This window comes from Monodon monoceros, unplaced genomic scaffold, assembly GCF_005190385.1.
Source record: "Monodon monoceros isolate NGI ecotype Baffin Bay Population unplaced genomic scaffold, NGI_Narwhal_1 Super_Scaffold_5, whole genome shotgun sequence".
NCBI lineage: Eukaryota > Metazoa > Chordata > Mammalia > Artiodactyla > Monodontidae > Monodon > Monodon monoceros.
The window spans coordinates 21,988,513-22,007,983 of NW_021703782.1; the positions used below are offsets into that span (position 1 = coordinate 21,988,513).

At 40.4% G+C, this 19,471-nt stretch overlaps 1 protein-coding gene across 1 annotated transcript in view; it reads left to right on the forward strand.

Moving 5' to 3' along the window:
• SHC3 (SHC adaptor protein 3) overlaps window positions 1-19,471 on the forward strand; it is a 141,342-nt gene that overhangs the window by 93,285 nt on the left and 28,586 nt on the right. The window contains exons 7-8 of the mRNA XM_029203279.1: window positions 6,856-6,982; window positions 18,387-18,537. Coding sequence (XP_029059112.1) covers window positions 6,856-6,982; window positions 18,387-18,537 — 278 coding nt within the window. The remainder of the gene's footprint in view (window positions 1-6,855; window positions 6,983-18,386; window positions 18,538-19,471) is intronic.

The window sequence follows — 19,471 nt, forward strand, 5'->3', positions numbered from 1 at the left end:
GCTGGATCCTAATATACCATTTTCTTTTCACATTGGAATCTGTATTACTACCCAAGGACTCCCATTCCCTGCAATCTAATGTCTATTGGTTCAGAATGGACTGTTTGGGTCACAAAAGTACATAAAAAATAATGTCCTAATTAGACATATGGCTGCCTGCAGGTGGCATGTACTTCCTATAATTTATAACCACAATAGCATCCCTGTTCAGGCGCCTTCTGAAACTCCTGAACTTTCGTGGAAAGTCATATCCTACGGTGCTGACCTGATGGTAGAGAGGCCTGAGTGTTCAGCTGTTATAGCTTCTAACACATCCTGCTGCCCTTTCCCCAGGATTTCCTGAATAAGGGGGAAACGTGGTGATTGGACTTGAGGGGGAAGCCCCCCGTGGACTACTGCCTCACATGGCTGCGCTTTCTTCTCCAGGCTTCTCTACTAGCTCACGGTCATTTCAACACTGAATTTAGGGTTCCTCTGGCCTCAGACAGTTGTAGGCCGCAGGAGGTGACTTTCTGGGAGAAACTTAGAGTATGAACTCTTAAATAATACAGAACCTTCTCTGGCTTTTCTTTCCCCTAGGAGTAAAACCTCTTCTGTATAATAGGTGAAAGCAATGATTTATTTTTTTAAGCCAGGAGGTTAAATTCCATCTCATAACACTGTGGTGGGAGGTTAATTTTCCTGTGAGTGAATGTTTAGGTTGTTTCCCATATCTGGCTTTCGTCAACCATGGTTTTTTGTGTGTTTTTTTAAAATAAACAAGCCAGTCCCTGGGCTGTAAACACCCTGTGCCAAAGACTATGAATGTTCCTGCGTAGCCCAAGCTTCTGGCTGAAAGTCAGACTTGTGTAGTTACCAGCCTGCTGCACATCTCTGCTCAGAAGCCTCCTAGCCCCCTCACCTTGACAAGCCACAGAGCTAAGTCTTTCCTTCCACCACAAAGTATCTGCCTGTCTGACTCATCATGATGTGAGCTCACTCCTGCTCTATCCCCTATCTCATTTCCTGTGATCTCCCCTCACCTCCACTCCAGCTCCACTGATCTTCTGGCTCTTCCTTGAACATGGCAAGCAAGCACCTGCCTCAGGGCTTTTGCACATGTTGAGCCCTATGCCTGCAACATTCTTAGACTAGACCTTCCCATGGCTCACCCCCTGACTTCCTTCAGGCTTCTTCTGCGATGCCATCTCCTATATGGCTTTCCCTGGTCATCCTACATGTCACCCTACAACATCATTCTCATCACCCCCTTTATTTCACATTATTGTCTTTATGGTTTTATTAGTTTCCTGTGACTGCTGTAACAAATTACTGCAAACTTTGTGGCTCAAGACAACAAAAGTTTGCTCTCTCACAATTCTGGAGGCTAAGGGTCTGAAATCAAGGTGTCAGCAGCCATGCTCCCTCCAAACGTTCCAGGGGGGAAGGCTTCCTGCTTCTTCCAGTGTCTGGTGGCTCCAGGAGTCCTTGGCTTATGGCTGCATCACTCTAATCTTGGCCTCCATCTTCACATCACCTTCTCCTCTGTGTCTGTGTCACCTCCTCTTCTGACCCTTATAAGACACTTGTCATTGGATTTAGGGCCCACCCTAATCCAGAATGATCTCATTTTGAGTCCTTAATTACATCTGCAAAGACTCTTTTTCACAGGTTCAGGGGGTCAGGATGTAGACAGGGCTTTGGCTGCTGGGGGGCACCATTCAACCCATTCTAATGGTATATTTTTCCTTCTTTATTTTCAGTGTTCACCTTCTAGACTGTAAGGTCGGTGAGAGCAGGACTCTGTTTTGTTACTTGCTGTATCTGGAGATCCTGGGGCAGAGCCTGGTACAGAGTTGGTGCTCAATAAGTGTCTATTGAGTGAAGTCTGCAGTAAATATTTTGTACATTTGCCTTGTGCTCATGTGCAAGAATTTTCTTAGGGTTATACCTCTGGGACAAATCGCTGTGTTCTGGAACATCTTCAGTTTTTTAAAAATGGTTATTTCACTTTATAATTCCACAAGTGGCACAGGAGGGCTCCTTGGCTTCAGCTCTTGTTCAACACTTGGAATTGTCAGACTTTTAAATCCCTGCCAGTCTGATAGGTGCAAAATTATCTCCCCATAAAGTTTTAGTTTTCCACTCTGGGGCTAGAACAGATATTAAACAACTCTTAATTAAGAGCATGGCAGCTGAATCTTGGAGTTCTTACCTGTCTCAGATCAAAAAAGTCTGGAACAATGAGGAACATGTGGATATATGAAGTGAACAGACTAGGGTTGGCTGAAAACTATGCTTGAGTTTGGAGTCTCCATTTCTCTGGTAAGAATTCACTGGTGTTCAGTGTTCCTTTTAAGGGGTGAGAGTTATCAGCCCACTAAGAGGAAGAGACAGCAGTCATTGTTTGGTAGGATTTTTTTCTGATTAGGTAATGACTCCAGGTATCTCCGAGGTTCCCTATGTCCGTCACCAGTTGGTAGAGAACTTGGCTATGAATTTGAACTCTTGGAGAGTCCGTGAGTCTAGATAAGAGGATAGTGGGACAGTCTGAGATGGGACCCCTTCAAGGGCTGGGCTGCCTTGTGGAGGCCAGATGGCTGTGAAGTGTGAGTTGGGTTGGTGTGGGTGTGGGTGGGAGGGGTCATGACTTCTTAAAAGAGCAGCACAGATCCTGAGAGGTTTTCTGCTCATACTTGCAGAGTCGCCCCATGAAAACAATGCCCACAGAGGTGGGGTGGCCCATCCCACAGGGTGTGGAAGCAGCCACTGTGGTGGGAAACACATGCTGGAGCCTCTGTCTATAGTCACTGATCTGAGATAGAGTGGGTATTACCCCATAGTCATATGTAAAGGGTGCAGTGAGCCAGTGACACCCTTTCTGTATGTCAGCTGCTCCTGACCACAGAAGGGGTGGGAAAGTGGGGTCTTACTTTTACAAAGCAAAAAAACCAAAAAAACAAAAAAAAACACCCTAACAATAATCTAATCAGCTAAGATAAGGAATCAACCCCTCCAGACTCAAAATGATTAAGAAAAATATTTCAAAGATGGAAGGATGAATTTCTATCCATCATCATTACTGATGAACCTCACCCAAAATATTTATCTTGCTTTGAGATAATAAATGACAGTGTGATGCTTTCAGGGCCAACAAGACATCTTGAACTTTATTTTATCTTTATTGTATCATTTTTAACATCTTTTGAAAGATATTTTTATAATATACATACTATTATATTAACACAGGAATATATGTTCATAATTTATAAATAAGTAGATGCATATTTGGGACACATGCTCAGTATAGTAAAGAGTGCTTCACTGGTAAGCATGAGAAAATCTTTACAATTTCTTATTTACAGAAGTAACGCCTTTTGGGGTGTTTGGTGCATGCGATAGGCATTGCTAGTGCTCACTGATGTCCTGACCTCACTCCTTCCAAGCTCGCAGGAGACTGTACTACCAGCCTCTCCTGGGTGGAGGAGGAGCCAGGCGACAGTTCTGTGTGAGAGCAGAATGGATGACACAGTTAGTGCTGGTGCAAGGCCCTGCTGTCTCTTTCTTCCCTGGCTTGGGAGGAGGCCTTGTGTTGAAATTCAGGATTGAAAGATCAAAGCAGCTTGGTTCATGGGGTCACCACCTGGAGAGTTGCCCAGAAATGAACAAGTGAGAATGGGACTGTTTTCAGCCACTAAGATGCTGGGGCTGTTTGTTGTTGTGGCGTCACTTGCCTGTGCTGACTAACGGAGCAGCCATCCCAGGCAGGGCTCAGAGAGCTAGCTCAGATGAATGGCGGCCCCAGTTGGCCTGCAGTCCATTTGTCAGTCAGATGGCCAGGGCAGTCTTGAACACTGATGAACAGGTACAGCCACTGGCCTCTGGACTTATTTGGAGCCATTGGGAAACTTGCGGAGGGACTTCTGATCTGCCAGTGTCTACTGTGCAGGGAAGATGTGTGGGTAACCCATTAGGAGGCTGCTGTGTGAGGAAAGACGCTGTGCCCCAGTTCTATCTGGCATGGTTACAAGGGCTGCAGCACATCCTGCTCTCAAGTGGCTCATCCCAGGTGGGGAGTGGCCTTTGTGGTGAGGCCTGATGAAGTCCCCTCACTAGTGTCAGGGCTGAACTGGCTGTTGTGGGGTCTGAGCTGGCTTTCCTGGAAAGCGACATCAGCCTTGCTTATTGGTCAGAGAGAGAGACCAGCATGGGCAGACAAGCACCCCCAACCCCCCCCCCGGAGCCCCCCCCCCCCCGCAACTACTGCACCGCTGCCAAAGAGCTCATCCCCTTCAGAAAGGATAGAATGAGGAATGACCCCATTTTGCTGCTCCTATGTTTGTTTGGGGCCATGTTTTAGGTTTTACAACATCATTCTGAGTCTTGATTCTGGGCCCCACCACTCTGTACCTGCCTCTCATCCAGTTCTTCTTGCTCATGAATGACACCTCCATCCATCCTTTCCTCATGGGATGTAAAACAAGCAGCCCCAATGGTTACCTGTGGCGAGAACCTCATCATTCCTAACACACACTGAGTCACACAGGTGAGGTTAGAAGACAGTGGCTTTTAGTGAAAGACTGTTGCAACAGTTAGAGAAAATACAGGTCCAGAGAGACTGTCAGCCCAGGGTTAGATCTGGATTTGGAGTGGGTTTCTGGAACACAGAGAGGCCATTCTACAGAAGGATCCTCAGACCTAGCCAACAGATGACGTTTTCACGGTCCACCGAGGAATAAGCCAGGCCCCAGAGCCTGGAGTCGTGATTTAATTCTGCATCTGCAGTTCCTGTCACCCTCTGGTATCTAGACCAGATACCAGGGCTCCACCCTCACCAAGTGAGGGTGCTTCCACCCAGAGCCCTGCATCTTCCCAATGTCCCAGGAACTGATTTAAAGAAGTCTCACTTCCAACCTCGTGCTCTCTAGTGTGTAGAAGATGAGGGGGCCGTGTGGATTGATCATATGGCCCCCTCCGCAGAAACCTTGCTCTTTATTCACTAAGGCTAGGGCACTGCTTCTCTCCTTAAAAGAAAAATAAGCTTCACTTTCTTGGCCCGTCCCCAGTTGTTATTCTGTTTCTCTAAAGTACTGGCCAGCCAGTTCTTTTGGCTGGTGCTGATGCTGCGTGGAGGGGGCAGGTGTGATGGAAACACAGGGCAGGTGGGGGAGCCAGGTGTCTTTCTCTCACTCTGTCTTAGACTCCTACTTCCTTATTGGCTGGAAAGACACCTCCACTGCTATCCGTTAACGAACAACCCCATGACTCCAACAGCTGCTTAATATGGCCTTGCTTTGTGCCTAACCGGGTTGATAATAAATATTAATATCAATAATAACATAAAACAGTATCAATACTCAATAATAAAATACAGCCGGGACACCTGTCTCCTTGGACAAATCCCTTGGCCATATCTGAGATAGGGCTAATGTATCCAAGGGATTGCATTGCAGTCTGAAGCAGCAATCCGGTTACACTTGCTCTTCCCAGGAAATGCTTGTCCCTGTGTCCTCAGGAGTATGCTCCCTCCTCGAGCCTGGGGAGAGAAGAAGCCTGAGGCCCCCCACCCTAGCAGCCGCCATCAGGGTGAGCTCTGTGGTTCCTGGCTGTCTTTGTGCGTGTAGAAGGCGGCATCGTGATGGAAGAGCGGCCAAACTGTGGAGGTGGTGATGTCTCTGTTCCTTCCCTCGCAGTTCCCACCTTAATGAGTCCTCTTTCTGTGCTCGCTTCTCCTGCAGCAGAGGGATGCTTCTGCATCTCCCTAATCACTGCTGGGGAATGGCTATCCCTGTAGCAATGCCTCTTCTCACTGCTGGGCACCCACTGTGCTCCTGGAGGAACCTCCTTGAAACACAATTGTATCCTAACTGGTGGCAAGAGAAAGATGGAGTGTGACACATGCATCTGTCATTTTCTCCAGGGAGACGCCTTTATCCCATTAGTAACAGAGCATGTCATGCTGGTCACGGGACAACGTGAAGGGTCTGGGACTCTTCTGTGGGATGCCATGGACGCGTGTCTGGGGAGAAGACATTCTACTTTCTTATAGAGCAGAGATGGGACCTTCTTCGGTGCCTTCCCCCGCTCAACACTCTTTTCTCCAAAGGTTCCACATGGATTACACCACAGCCTGGCCACCATGACAGCGGGCACCCCAAAGGGGTTAAAGGTTGCTCCAGGTCTCTGAGGGGCCCTCGTCCGGCTGCCAACACCCCTTTTCTGAGAACTGGCATGAATATCCAGTCTTGTCCAGTGTAGATGCAGGTGGCATGTGGTGGGATGGTCATAGTGGTTAATTAATATCCCTTTAAACTCATCTTACAAGGTTGTTGATCTTATTGCTTTGAGTTGCCACGTCTGGTGGTGACACTTTACTCCCACTAGGAAGTAAGCAAACAGCTCGCTCTAAGTCCATCCAATACCTCAGGATTCATTCAATAAGAGCCAGTTTAAGTCCATTTGTTAAGCCTCACGGGGTCTTAAAGGGGTTCATTTCTTGTTACTATCAGGTTCTTTGTCTTGTTAAGGTTTCCTTCCAAACCCTGTTTCCCTACTAAGTTCTGAGTTGATATTTTATAGACTCTAAAGCAATAGAAGAGCAATCAAATTCAACTTAAAAATGTTAAAACGTACTTACAAATAGAACCTTTACTTTTGGAGAGAATAGGCTATTAAGAAATGGATCTCTGCGGTGAAACGGTACCGCTGGGGGCTCTCAGGGATTAAGCTGCACGCAGAGCTGACAGGACATGTCATGAAAGGCACCTCCTTGTCCCTCTCTTCTTCCCTAGGCTGCGGGCTTTCACCCTCAGGAAGGAGGAGCCTGGGTAGCTCCAGTGTCTGTCTCTAATGAGCCTGTGTCCCTTGCTCCTACAGCTTGTCACATTCTGGAATGCTGTGACGGGCTGGCCCAGGAGGTCATCGGCTCCATCGGACAAGCCTTTGAGCTCCGGTTTAAGCAATATTTGCAGTGTCCTTCCAAGATCCCTGCTCTCCACGACCGGTGAGTAGCGCTGTGACACCGTTTGCAGTGGCCTCTCTGCATTTTCTGACCTTTCCTCTTAAAAACACTTAAAAGGAGGAAACCACAAAACCACCTCCCCGAGGAGTGCTCTGCACAGACACAGTTAATCCCAGGGCTTCCTAGGCCCGGAGACACCTGACTGGTGCTGGGCCATGGCTCAGGAAACTGACAGATGGAAGCCGACATATGGGCGATGCTCCCAATGTTTAGAAAAACATTTTCTTGAAACTATAGTGACAGTAGCCAAGGTTACAAAAAAAACCATTGTAATATGTTTTTGTTCTGTTTCTTCTGCAAGCACGTGATGTTTCCACATGTTGCCTCCTTGGGTCGGTGTCACCACAGGTTCTACCTGTCCCATTGTCCTTGTCCTCAGGGTTAGCCAAAGTCCCGATTCAGAGGCTCCCTTCGTGAGGCACTCCGCTTGGAATGACGAGCATTGATTCTGCTTTATTGGCTTTCGTAGCTTTCAGACTTGATGGCCTGTGTGGTCCTGGGCAAGTTCTTTAACCAGTCTGGGTCTCAGCAGTTTTCTCTGTAAAATAGGAATAATAGTGGCTTGGCAGTATTTTAAGTGTTAACTGAAATAGTAAATGTAAACAGGAATTGTGAGATGTTTAGTTTATTATAAAAAATGTTCAGCGTCTACCCTTGAGATTCCTTAGGACATAAGAATATTCCATGCAGCATTAAAAAAAAATAATATGGGGCATGTTGGTTATTCAGTCACCTGTCTTATTGAAAGCCTATTACAATGGTGTGTTCACTGTCAATAAAACTTTATTTCTCCTGAATTTACTTTTTATGTTTTCTCCAACTTCTGCAGCCACATTCCAGGACTTAGTTGTGAAGGCAGTGCCTCCTCTACCTTCATTATTATGAAGTCTCCTTTCATCTCTCTGAAGTCTTCACCTTTCTTGAAAGAGAATTTTAATTTTTTTTTCCTTCATCCACTGGAAAATTTCTGTTAAGACATTCATTCTGGAGGTGCCTGTGAAGGCCCCATTTTTTCCCGGTTGATAAAGAAAAGGATATGAACCATCTATGGAAATTTTAAAAACACATAAAAAATTGTATAGTTTATGGATAAGTGCATGTGTATAAAGAGTATAAAAACATGCAAGAATATTACATACCAACTCTAGGACATCTGAGGATGACAGGGACACGGGTGGGCTTTAACTGATTTTGTTAATGTATTTCCTCCCTAACATTTTATAACAACAGTGTTCCAATATACAAAAAGAATTTGCGGAGAATACCTGTATACCCACCGTCTAGATTCTACCATTAGCATTTTACAGTTAATATCACGTATTTTTTCATCCAAAGCAAGTGTGACAAGTTTTATTTCTTTAAAAGAAAGGGATCAAATATAGCAAAATGTTCACACTTGTTTAATCTCAGTGGTGGATGTGTAGGTGGCTTTTATATTAATTTAGGCTTTTCTGTACTTTTGAAATGTTGCAAAGAAGTCAAATAAGTCCTATTAAAATAATATGTCAAAAAATGAGTGGGGGGAGTTAATTGAACTACCATGCTTCTCCAGAAATATACTTAAGGTATGAAGTCCTGTATATGTTTCTATATAATAAAGTTTGAAGAAGTTTTGGAGAAAGAGAATGAAGTAGAGAGATCTTATCTACTGAGAAAACTTTCAACCCAATATGCAAGTAATGGTATAACATTTCTAAAGCAGAGCAGGAACAAGGGGACCTGTGTTCCCTGATATCAGTCTCATCTTGTCTGACAAACTGCTTGTTGTGTCCACTGAGCAGGTCTGAGATCCAGGGAGCAGGTGGGAATGCACCACCTTCTGTCCCAGCTGGGGACATCCTGGGCCATGAGAGAATGCACTTTGCTTCCAGCTGCCATGTCCCTCTTCCCCTCCCTGCCCTGTTATGGGGACCCTGGACTGTGGAGGGCACTGACCCATTTTCCTTCTAGATTTCCCAGGGGCCAGCAAAACAGGAGGTTCTATTTGTGAGCAGTTCTCCTTGGGTTTTCTGCTCACTTGCTCAGGCCATTTCTCTTCAAATTGGGCATGAGCTGGAGGTATGAGAATTGGCACAGTCAGCTTCTTTGTCCACATTCCTTGGAGTAGAGCTGGGGACAGGTGAGCGTGGAGTGAGTGGGGCAGCATTAGGTCCCAGCAAGCTGCCCCAACATCTCAAAGTTTCATGTTGGTGGCACATGACTTCCTCTTTCCTTCTTCTCTTGCTGCTAGTGAGTGGATGGCTTTACTTATTCGTGAATTATTTTTTGTTCATTGTATTAATTATTGGGGGAAAGACTCTGTGATCTGGATTCATCACCCATCTCCAACTGGAAATAAAAAATAATACTTTTAAATGAATGGGTTTTTTGGTATGGTATGATTTTCCTTAGAAGATTTTTTCCTCTGATTTTTCTTGCAGAACTCCAAGGTTATTTTCAACACAAAACCAGAGAAGACAATGAAAGAGAATTCAAATGTAGCCAAAGCTCCATTTATTATTTTTTTAAAAATTGATATATAGTTTATTTATGATAAAATTACCCTTTAAAAATATACAGTTCTGTGGTATTTAGTATTGTCAAAGATAGCACAAGTACACTCATCACCACTATCTAATTCCAGAACATTTTTCATTACCCCAGAAAGAAACCCCATACTCATTAGCAGTTACTCCCCATTTTCCAACCCCCTTTCCCCAGACAAACACTACTCTACTTACTGTCTTTATTGATTTGCCAATTCTGGACATTTTATATAAATGTTATCATACAATATGTGCCTGACTTCTTTCACTTACTGGAATGTTTTCAAGGTTAATCCATATAGTAGCATGTATCAGTATGGCATTTTTTTTAGGGCTGAATAATATTCCTTTGTATGCATACGTTACCTTTTGTTTATTCATTCATCAGTTTATGGACATTGGGTTATTTTCACCTTTTAGTTCTTATGAATAACGCTGCTATGAAGATGTGTACAAGTTCCTGTGTGGACAGATGTTTCAGTTCAACTAGGAGCTGAATTGCTCAGTCATATGGGAACTCTATGCTAAAATTTTGAGAAACTACCAAACTGTTTTCCAAAGCGGCTGTACCATTTTATATTTTCACCAGCAATGTATGAAAGTTCCAATTTCACTGACATTTGTTATTGTCCATCATTTTGATTTTAGCTATCCTAATGAGTACAAAGTGGTCTCTGATTGTGGTTTTGATTTGCATTTTCTTGTTGACTAATGATGTCAAGCATCTTTTCACGTGCTCATTGGCTATTTGTATATCTTCTTTGGAGAAAGTTCTGCTCAAATCCTTAGCTCATTTTTAAGATTGAGTTATCTGTCTTTTTATTGTTGACTTGTATAGAAGTTCTTTATATATTGTAGATATGAGTCTCTTTTCAGATATATGATTAGCAAATATTTTCTCCTATTTTTTGTGTTGTCTTCACATTTTTTTGATAATGTCCTTCGAAGCACAATCGTTTTTAATTTTGATGAAGTCCAATTAATGTACTTATTTTTTCTTTGGTTGCTTTTGTTTTGGTGTCATATGTAAGAAACATTGCCTAATCCAAGGTCATGAAGGTTTACGTCTATGTTTTTTCCTAAGTTTTAGCTCTTATTTTCAGGTCTTTAATCCATTTGACTTAATTTTTGTGTATGGTGTGAGGTAAGGGTCCAACTTCATTCTTTCACAAATGGCTATGCAGTTGTCACAGCACCATTTGTTGAAAAGACTATTTCACACATTGAATTGCCTGGGCATCCATGTTGAATTCAATTGACCATAAATGTATGGGTTTATTTATGGACTCTTAATTCTATTCCATTGATTTGTATGTCTGTCCTTATGCCAGTACCACATAGCCTTGAATAGTATAGCTTTATAGTTAGTTTGAAATCAGGAAGTATAAGACTTCCAACTACATTCTTCTTTGTCAAGATTGTTTTCACTATTCTGGGCCCCTTGCAATTTCAAATAAATTTTAGCATAGCTTGTCTACTTTTACAAAAAAGGCACTTGGGATGTTTATAGATATTGTCTTGAATCCATAGACCAATTTGAGGAGTACTTCCATCTTAACAGTATTTAGTCTTCCAATCCCTGAACACAGGATGTCTTTCCATTTATTTAGAGTTTCTTTAATTTCTTTCAACAGCGTTTTGTAATTTTCATTGTACAAGCCTTGCACTTGCTTTGATAATTTTTACTACCGAAAGAATAAATCTTTTATTCTTTTTGATACTATAATAAAAGGAATTGCTTGTTAATTTTATTTTTTCATTGTTAATGTATAAAATTACAATTGATTTTTGCATATTCAGTATGTATCCTGCAAACTTACAGAATTCATTTATCAGCTCTAATCATTTGTGTGTGTGTGTGTGTGTGTGTATTCCTTAGTATTTTTTATGTACAAGATCATGTCCTGTGCAAATAAATATAGTTTTATTACTTCTTACTTCCTAATCTGAATTATTTTATTTCTTTTTATTATCTAATTGTCCTGGCTAGAATCTCTAGTACAATGAATAGAGGTGGAAAGACAGGACAACCTTGTCATGTTCCTAATTTTAGGAGGTAAGCATTCAGACTTTCACCATTAATTGTGTTCTTAGCTGTGGGCTTTTCATAGATGCTTTTTCAGGTTGAGAAAATGCCCTTCTATTCCAAGTTTTTTTAGGGTTTTTATCATGGAAAAGTGTTGGATTTTGTCAAATGATTTTTCTGTGTCTACTGAGATGAGCATCTGGTATTTGTTTTTATGTATTTATTACATTAGTTGATTTTTGAACATTGAACCAATCTCACATTGCTGGAAGAAAACCCACTCAGTCATGGTGTATGACTCTTTTTGTATGTTGCTGGACTTGGTTTGCTAATATTTTGTTTTCAATCCATATTCATAAGAGATATTGGTCTGCAGTTTTGTTTTGTTTTTCTTGTGGTGTCTTTGTCTGGTTTTCATATCAGGGTAATACTGGCATCATAGACTGAGTTTGGAAACTTCTGCCCTCTTCTATTTTTTTGGAAGAGTTATGAAGAATTGCTGTTAATTCTCCTTTAGATGTTAGATAGGAACCACCAAGAAGCCAGCCTATGATTCTGGGCTTTTCTTGGGATGCAAGATTTTGATTACTAATTTAATCTCTGTATCTGTTACAGTTCTGTTTAGATTTTCTATTTCTTCCAGTTCTGTTTAGATTTTCTATTTCTTCTTGAGTCATTTTGGTAGATTGAGTCTTTGTAGGAATTTTTCCATTTCATCTAGGTTATCTAATTTGTTGGCATATGATTTTTAATAGTTTCTCTTATAATCCTTTTAATTTCTGTGTGGTTGGTAGCAGTCTTTCCTCTTTCCTTCCTAGTTTTGGTAATTTGAGTCTTCTCTCTTTTTTCTTGGTCAGTCTAGCTGTAGATTTGTCAATATTGTTGATCTTTCTAAGAACCAACTCTTGGTTTCATTGCTTTTCTCTATTGATTTTCTACTAACTATTTTATTTATTTCCACCTTAATATTTATTATTCTTCCTTCTGCTTGCCTTGGGTTTAGCTCTTATTTTCTAGTTTATTAAAGTAGAAGGTCAGGTTATTGATTTGAGATTGTCTGTTATCATATAGGCATTTACAGTTCATAAATTTCCCTCTAAGCACTGCTTTACATTCAGCCCATAAGTATTGGTATGTTGTTTTTGTTTTTATTCATCTGAAAGTTTCTTCCAATTTCCCTGTGATTTACTTTCTGATCCGTTTGTTATTTAGGCATGTGTTGTTTAATTTCTACATATCTGTGAATTTCCCAAATTCCTTTCTAGTATTGATTTCTGCTTTAATTCCATTATGGTCTGAAAACATATGTTGTATGATTTTAATCTTTTAAAAATTTTGAGTCTTGTTTTGTGGCTTAACATATGGTCTATCCTGGAGAATGTTACATGTGGACTTGAGAAAAATTTAAATTCTGTTATTGAATGGAGTGTTCCATAGATGTCTGTTAGGTCTAGTTGATGTATAGTGTTCAATTTTCTATTTCCCAATCTTCTCTCTGGTTGTTCTATCCATTATTGAAAGTGGGTATTGATGTCTTCAAATATTAGTACTGCATTATTTCTCCCTTTGATTTTGTCAGATTTTGCTGCATATAGTTGTGAGGGTCTGTTGTGAGGTACATATAGCTTTATAATTATTGTATCTTCTTGACTGGTTGCTCTTTTATCTTTGTCTCTAGTAAACATTTTGTCTTGAAGTCTATTTTGTCCGATATTAGTAGAGTTACCATAGCTCTCTTTTGGTTACTGTTTGCATGAAATACCTTTTTACATCCTTTTACTTTCAACCTAAATCTTTAAATCTAAAATGTCTTTCAATCTAAAATGTGTCTCTTGTAGAATGCATATAGTCAGATCATGTTATCGTAAAAATCCATTCTGCCAATCTTTGTTTTTTAATTGGAGTGTTTAATGTATTTACATTTAATGTAATTACTGATAAATTAGGATTTTACCTGACATTTTGCTAGTTTTTTCTATATGTGTTATGTCATTTTTTTGTCCCTTTGTTTCTCCATAACTGCTTTCTTTGTTGTCAAATAAATATTTTATGAGTGAACTCTTTTCATTACCTTGTTTTTTTTTTCTTTTTTTTTAACTGTCTTTTAAAAGTTATTTTCTTAGTGGTTGCCCTGGGAATTACAACTAACATCTTAATTTGTAACAATTTAGTTCAGATTAACACCAATTTAATTGCAGTAGTATACAAAAACTTTGCTCCTATGTGGCTCTATTTCTTCACCTTACATTGTGCTGTTATGTTATGAAGATTCCATATTTATACATTGAGTGCTCATCAACACAGGTTTATAATTATTGCTTTATTCAGTTGTCTTTTAAATCAGAGAGGAGAGGAAAAGAGTTATGGACAAAAACTACATTTATACTGTTTTAATATTTGCCTATGTATTTAACTTTACCATTATCTTCTATTTTTTCATGTGACATGAATTATTGTTTAGTGGCTTTCATTTTAGCCTGAAGTACTTCCTTTAGTATTTTTTCGTAGTGCAGATTTGTTAGTGATGAATTTTCTAGGTTTTTATTTATCTGGCACTGTTTTAACTTTTGATTCATTTTGAAGGATAGTTTTGCTGGGTACAGGCATACATCAGAGATATTGAGGGTTTGGTTCCAGACCACTGCAATAAAGTGAATATCACAATAAAGCAAGTCACACAAATTTTTTGGTTTCCTAGTGCATTTAGAAGTTATGTTTACAATATACTGTAGTCTATTAAGTGTGCAATAGTATTATGTCTAAAAAATAATGCACACACCTTAATTATCAATACTTTATTGCTAAAAACTTTATTGCTAACCATCATCTGAGCGAGTTGCAACCTTTTTGCTGGTAGAGGGTCTTGCCTCAGTGTTGATGGTCGCTTACTGATCAGGGGGTGATGGTTGCTGAAGGTTGGGGTGACTGTGACATAGTCTTAAAACAAGACAACGATGAATTTTGCCACACTGATTGACTCTTCCGTTCATGAATGATTTCTCTGTAGCATGTGATGCTGTTTGATAGCGTTTCCCTCACAGATTTACCTTCAAAATTGGAGTCACTCCTCTCAAACCCTGCCACTGCTTATCAACTAAGTTTATATAACATTCTAACCCTTTGTTGTCATTTCAACAATCTTCACAGCATCTTCACTAGGAGTAGATTCCATCTCAAGAAACCACTCTCTTTGCCCATCCCTAAGACGCAGCTCCTCATCCATTAAATTTTTATCATAACATTCCAGCAATTCAGTCACATCTTCAGGCTCCATTTCTAATTCTGGTTCTCTTGCTATTTCCACCACATCTGCAGTTACTTCCTCAACTGACGTCTTGAACCCCTCAAAGTCATCCATGAGGGTTGGAATTAACTTATTCCAAACTCCTGTTAATGGTGATGATTTTACCTCTTTCCATGAATCATGAGTGTTTTTGATGGCATCTAGAATGGTCAATCCTTTCCAGAAGTTTTCAATTGACTTTGCTCAGATCAATCAGAGGAATAACTATGTATGGCAGCTACAGCTTTATGAAATGCATTTCTTAAAAGCTAAGACTTGAAATTGAAGTTACTCCTTGATCTATGGGCTGAAGAATAGATGTTGTGTTAGCAGGCATGAAAACAACATTAATCTCATTGGCATCTCAATCGGAGCTCTTGGGTGACCAGGTGCATTGCCATTGAGTAGTAATATTTTGAAAGGAATCTTTTTTCCAAGCAGTAGGCCTCAATAGTGGGCTTGAAATATTCAGTTAACCATGCTGTAAACAGATGTGCTGTCATCCAGGCTTTGTTGTTGCATTTAGAGAGCATAAGCAGAGCAGATTTAGCATAATTCTCAAGGGCCCTAAGATTTTCAGAATGGTAAATGAGCATTGGCTTCAACTTAAAGTCACCAGCTGCATTAGCCCCTAACAAGAGAGTCAGTCTGTCCTTTGAAGTTTTAAAGCCAGGCATTGACTTCTCTCTAGCTATGAAATTCCTAGATGGAATCTCCTTCCAATATGAGGCTATTTTATCTGCACTGAAAATCTGTTGTTTAGTGTAGCCACCTTCATTAATTATCTTAGCTAGATCCTCCGGATAACTTGCTGCAGCTTCTACATCAGCACTTGGGGCTTTACCTTGCTCTTTGATGTTATGTAAATGGCTTCTTTCCTTAAGCCTCATGAACCAACCTGTGCTAGATTCAAGTTTTTCTTCTGCAGCTTCCTCATCTTTCTTAGCCTTCATAGAATTGAAGAGAGTTAGACTTGCTCTACATTAGGCTTTGGCTTAAGGTAATGTCGTGGTTGGTTTTATATTCTATCCAGACCATTAAAACTTTCTCCATATTAGCAATAAGGCTGTTTTACTTTCTTATCATTTATGCGTTCACTGGAGTAGCACTTTTAATTTCCTTCAAGAATGTTTCCTTTGCATTCACAACTTGGCTAACTGTTTGGCACAAGAAGCCTAGCTTTTGGACTGTCTCAGCTTTTGACATGCCTTCCTCACAAAGTTTAATCTTTTCTAGCTTTTGATTTAAAGTGAGAGACATATGACTCTTCCTTTCATTTGAACACTTAGGGGCCATTGCAGGGTTATTAATGGGCCTAATTTCAATACTGTTGTGTCTCAGGGAATAAGGAGGCCAGAGAAGAGGGATAAAGATAGGGGAACAGTCAGCTGGTGGAGCAGTCAGAACACACATTTATTGATTAAGTTTGCCATCTTATATGGATGAAGTTTGTGGCACCCCAAAACAATTACAATAGTAACGTCAGAGATCACTGATCACAGATGACCATAACAAATATAAGAATAATGAAAATGTTTGAAATATTGTGAAAATTACCAAAATGTGACACGGGCACAGGAAGTGAACAAATGCTGTTGGAAAAACGGCACTGAAAACTTGCTCAGTGCAGTGTTGCTACAAACCTTCAATTTGTGAAACATGCAAATTGTGAAATCTGTGAAATGCAATGAAGTGAAGCACAATAAAACAAACTATGCCTATATAGAGTTCTTGGGTAGGTAGTCTTTTTCTTTTGGTACTTGGAATGTGACATCTCACTGCCTTCTGGCCTCCATTGGTTCTGATAAGAAATCCACTGTTAATATTATTGAGGATCCTTTGCATATGATGAGCTGCTTCTCTCTTGCTACTTTCATGATTCTTTCTCTTTGGCTTTAATCAGTTTGATTATGAGGTGTCTAGGTTTGAATCTCTTTGTTATTCCCCATTTGGTGAGACAGCATTGTCATGTTTGATTTTTTGTTTCCTTTAGTTCTCAGAACATATTGAAAGTAGCTAATTTAAAGTATTTGTCTAGTTAGTCCAAAACCTGAGTTTTCTCAGGGACAGTTTCTGTTGATTGCTTTTTTTTCTTGTGTGTGAGCCAAATTTTTTTGTTTCTTTGCATCCATAATTTTTTGTTGAAATTGGAAATTTAAAATAACGTGGTGTGACAACTCTGGAAGTCAGATTTCTCCCCTCCTCAGGATTTGTTGTTGCTGTTTGTTGTGGTTGTTTGTTGTAATGACTTTTCTAAACTAACTTAGTAAAGTCTGTATTTTTTGTCATATATGGTCACTGACAACTCAGCTCAGTTCATTTATTAGACAGCTAATGACTGAAAAGAGATTTCCTTAAATGTCTGAAACCACTAAGTCCCACAGTTTTTGCTGAGGGGTTCTGTGTGTGTGTTGGGGAACTCCTTCAACACTCAGGCAGCTGACAACTCTGCATTAGCTTTTACTTCCTGCTTGTGCAAAGCTTCAAAGTCAGTTACAGGTGAGAACTAGAGCTTTTTTACATCTTTTCTGAGCAGGAACAGAACCCTGGCCATGAAAACAGCCCTCGTATACATGTAGCCTTCTAGATTGCCAGAATTATGTCAAAGCTTATTATTTCCCAGCTTTTCTTTTAAGCTTTCTGATTAGCTCACTCTTTACCCCAAATGTTATCTACTGTTTCAGGGAGCCACAATGTTAAAGAAGTGCCTCTAATTGTTTTTGACAAATGACCCTGGGGAAGAAGCTATGTTCCCTGGACAAGCTCTGAATCAGGTCAAATAAAGACAACCTTTGGAGTGGAGGATGCTGGAGAATGACCAGAAGCGTAATAATGACTGTTCTCTGGGAATAGGGCTTTGAAGGAGCCTCAATGCTCTTTTGCCCCCTCCCATGGCTATTAGGCTGCTGGTTTTCACTGTGACTGTGGGATTTGGGTTTTTAAGGCTACCATGGAGATGACAATAAAGCAAGTTAAAATGCAACAAAGCTGTTGTTCTGACAGCTGTTTGTGGTTTTTTGTTTGTTTAATAAACATGCTCTAGGTTGCTACAAGCTTCTGGTTAATTTCCAGAGTTATGAAAAAGTTGATTATGAAACTTTCTTTGCTAGCTTTCTTGTTGCTATTACAGAGGAGAGAATTTTCAGAGGTCCTTACTCTGCCATTTTCCCTGATGTCACTAAATCTCCATTTTAAAGTTAATTTTGTTTTGGGTAAATTTCATAATGTACTAAAATGTGTGTCTATGCCTTGAGAAACTGGTTATCTTTACATATAAATTATATTTTTCCTTATTAAAATGTAATTTTAAAAAAGGAGTTCTTTCCTGTTTCAAATATGACCAGAATTTCCTAAAGGGTAGAACTGTGAATAAGTCAGGGATATTTGGCCAAACCACTCATCTGCTTTATATATATGCCTGAGACCTAGATGGTTAAAGGGGCAGTGACTAAACTCTGCTTTCTGGGTCAACAATTACTAACATTAGATTTTTTTGGTTTTGACTGCAAGCTCGACTTTTGGCTAAAGTCCCTGAAAATCCTCTTTTAACAGAATGCAGAGTCTAGATGAGCCCTGGACTGAAGAGGAGGGTGAGGGCGCAGACCACCCGTACTACAACAGCATTCCAAGCAAGATGCCTCCTCCAGGGGGCTTTGTAGATGCTCGACTGAAAGCCAGACTCCATGGTCCTGACACAGCCCAGGTGAGTCTTATACCTTTTCCCTTGGATGGTGGCTAACTGAACTTTCCTTTTGCTTTCTTTAACTATATTTTCAGGTCCAGACAGAAAAACTCACAAACTTTTCCCCCTTGAATTTCACAAAGCAGACAAGTAGGGGAAGCTTTTGTTTTAACGTCAAATGCCTTGGAGCTATATTGTGATTCCTGAGTCTGGGAGTTCCCTCTTCATCCTAGCACAAATCCCATTCTACTGTGAACTTAATGAGGAAAAGAGAGAGTTCAAGACTTCTAAAAGGCCTGGGGTGCTTTGGGTTCTCTGAAAGGAGAGTGGATGTAAGCCTTTAACATGAGATTTTTTTGAGTTTTTCTGTTTTGCGCATTTCCCTGATTTTCCCTCTAACTCGAAATTCTAGTAAGGCATTCGTTTTCTAGAGTTGTGGTATCTCCATGATATCTCTTCGTTATAGGGAATTTTTTATGTCACCTACCTTATGTGAATGACAATGACACCAATGAAAGTGGCAAATAACATTGAAACCAAGTGTCAGTAGCTCTAACACTGAGAAGGAATCAGCAAGGTGGACTTGCCAAGGCATGAATGGTTATGGATGTATGTGCTGGGTGGGAAGTATGTTCTGACACATAGATAATCTTTAACTGAAATCTATTTTAGGTCATGTTGAGTGATGTGGCTACACGTAAAAGAGCTCAATTTATGGTCACACTTAGGGAAGGGATGTGGGGGGTAATGAAAACAGGGGGCATTTGTAGTTTTGATGAGATACAGCCTCTTCCTCACACCCACACAAACTTATTCCCCAAATCTTAATGCCAACCGAGAGGCATGAGGGGAAAATTGGGTGTAATAGGCATGCAATCCATTGGCCATTGAAGGCCCTTCTACTGTACTATGGCTTTTAAAGATGCAGAAACAAGAAGAGGATGCCTTTTTCACT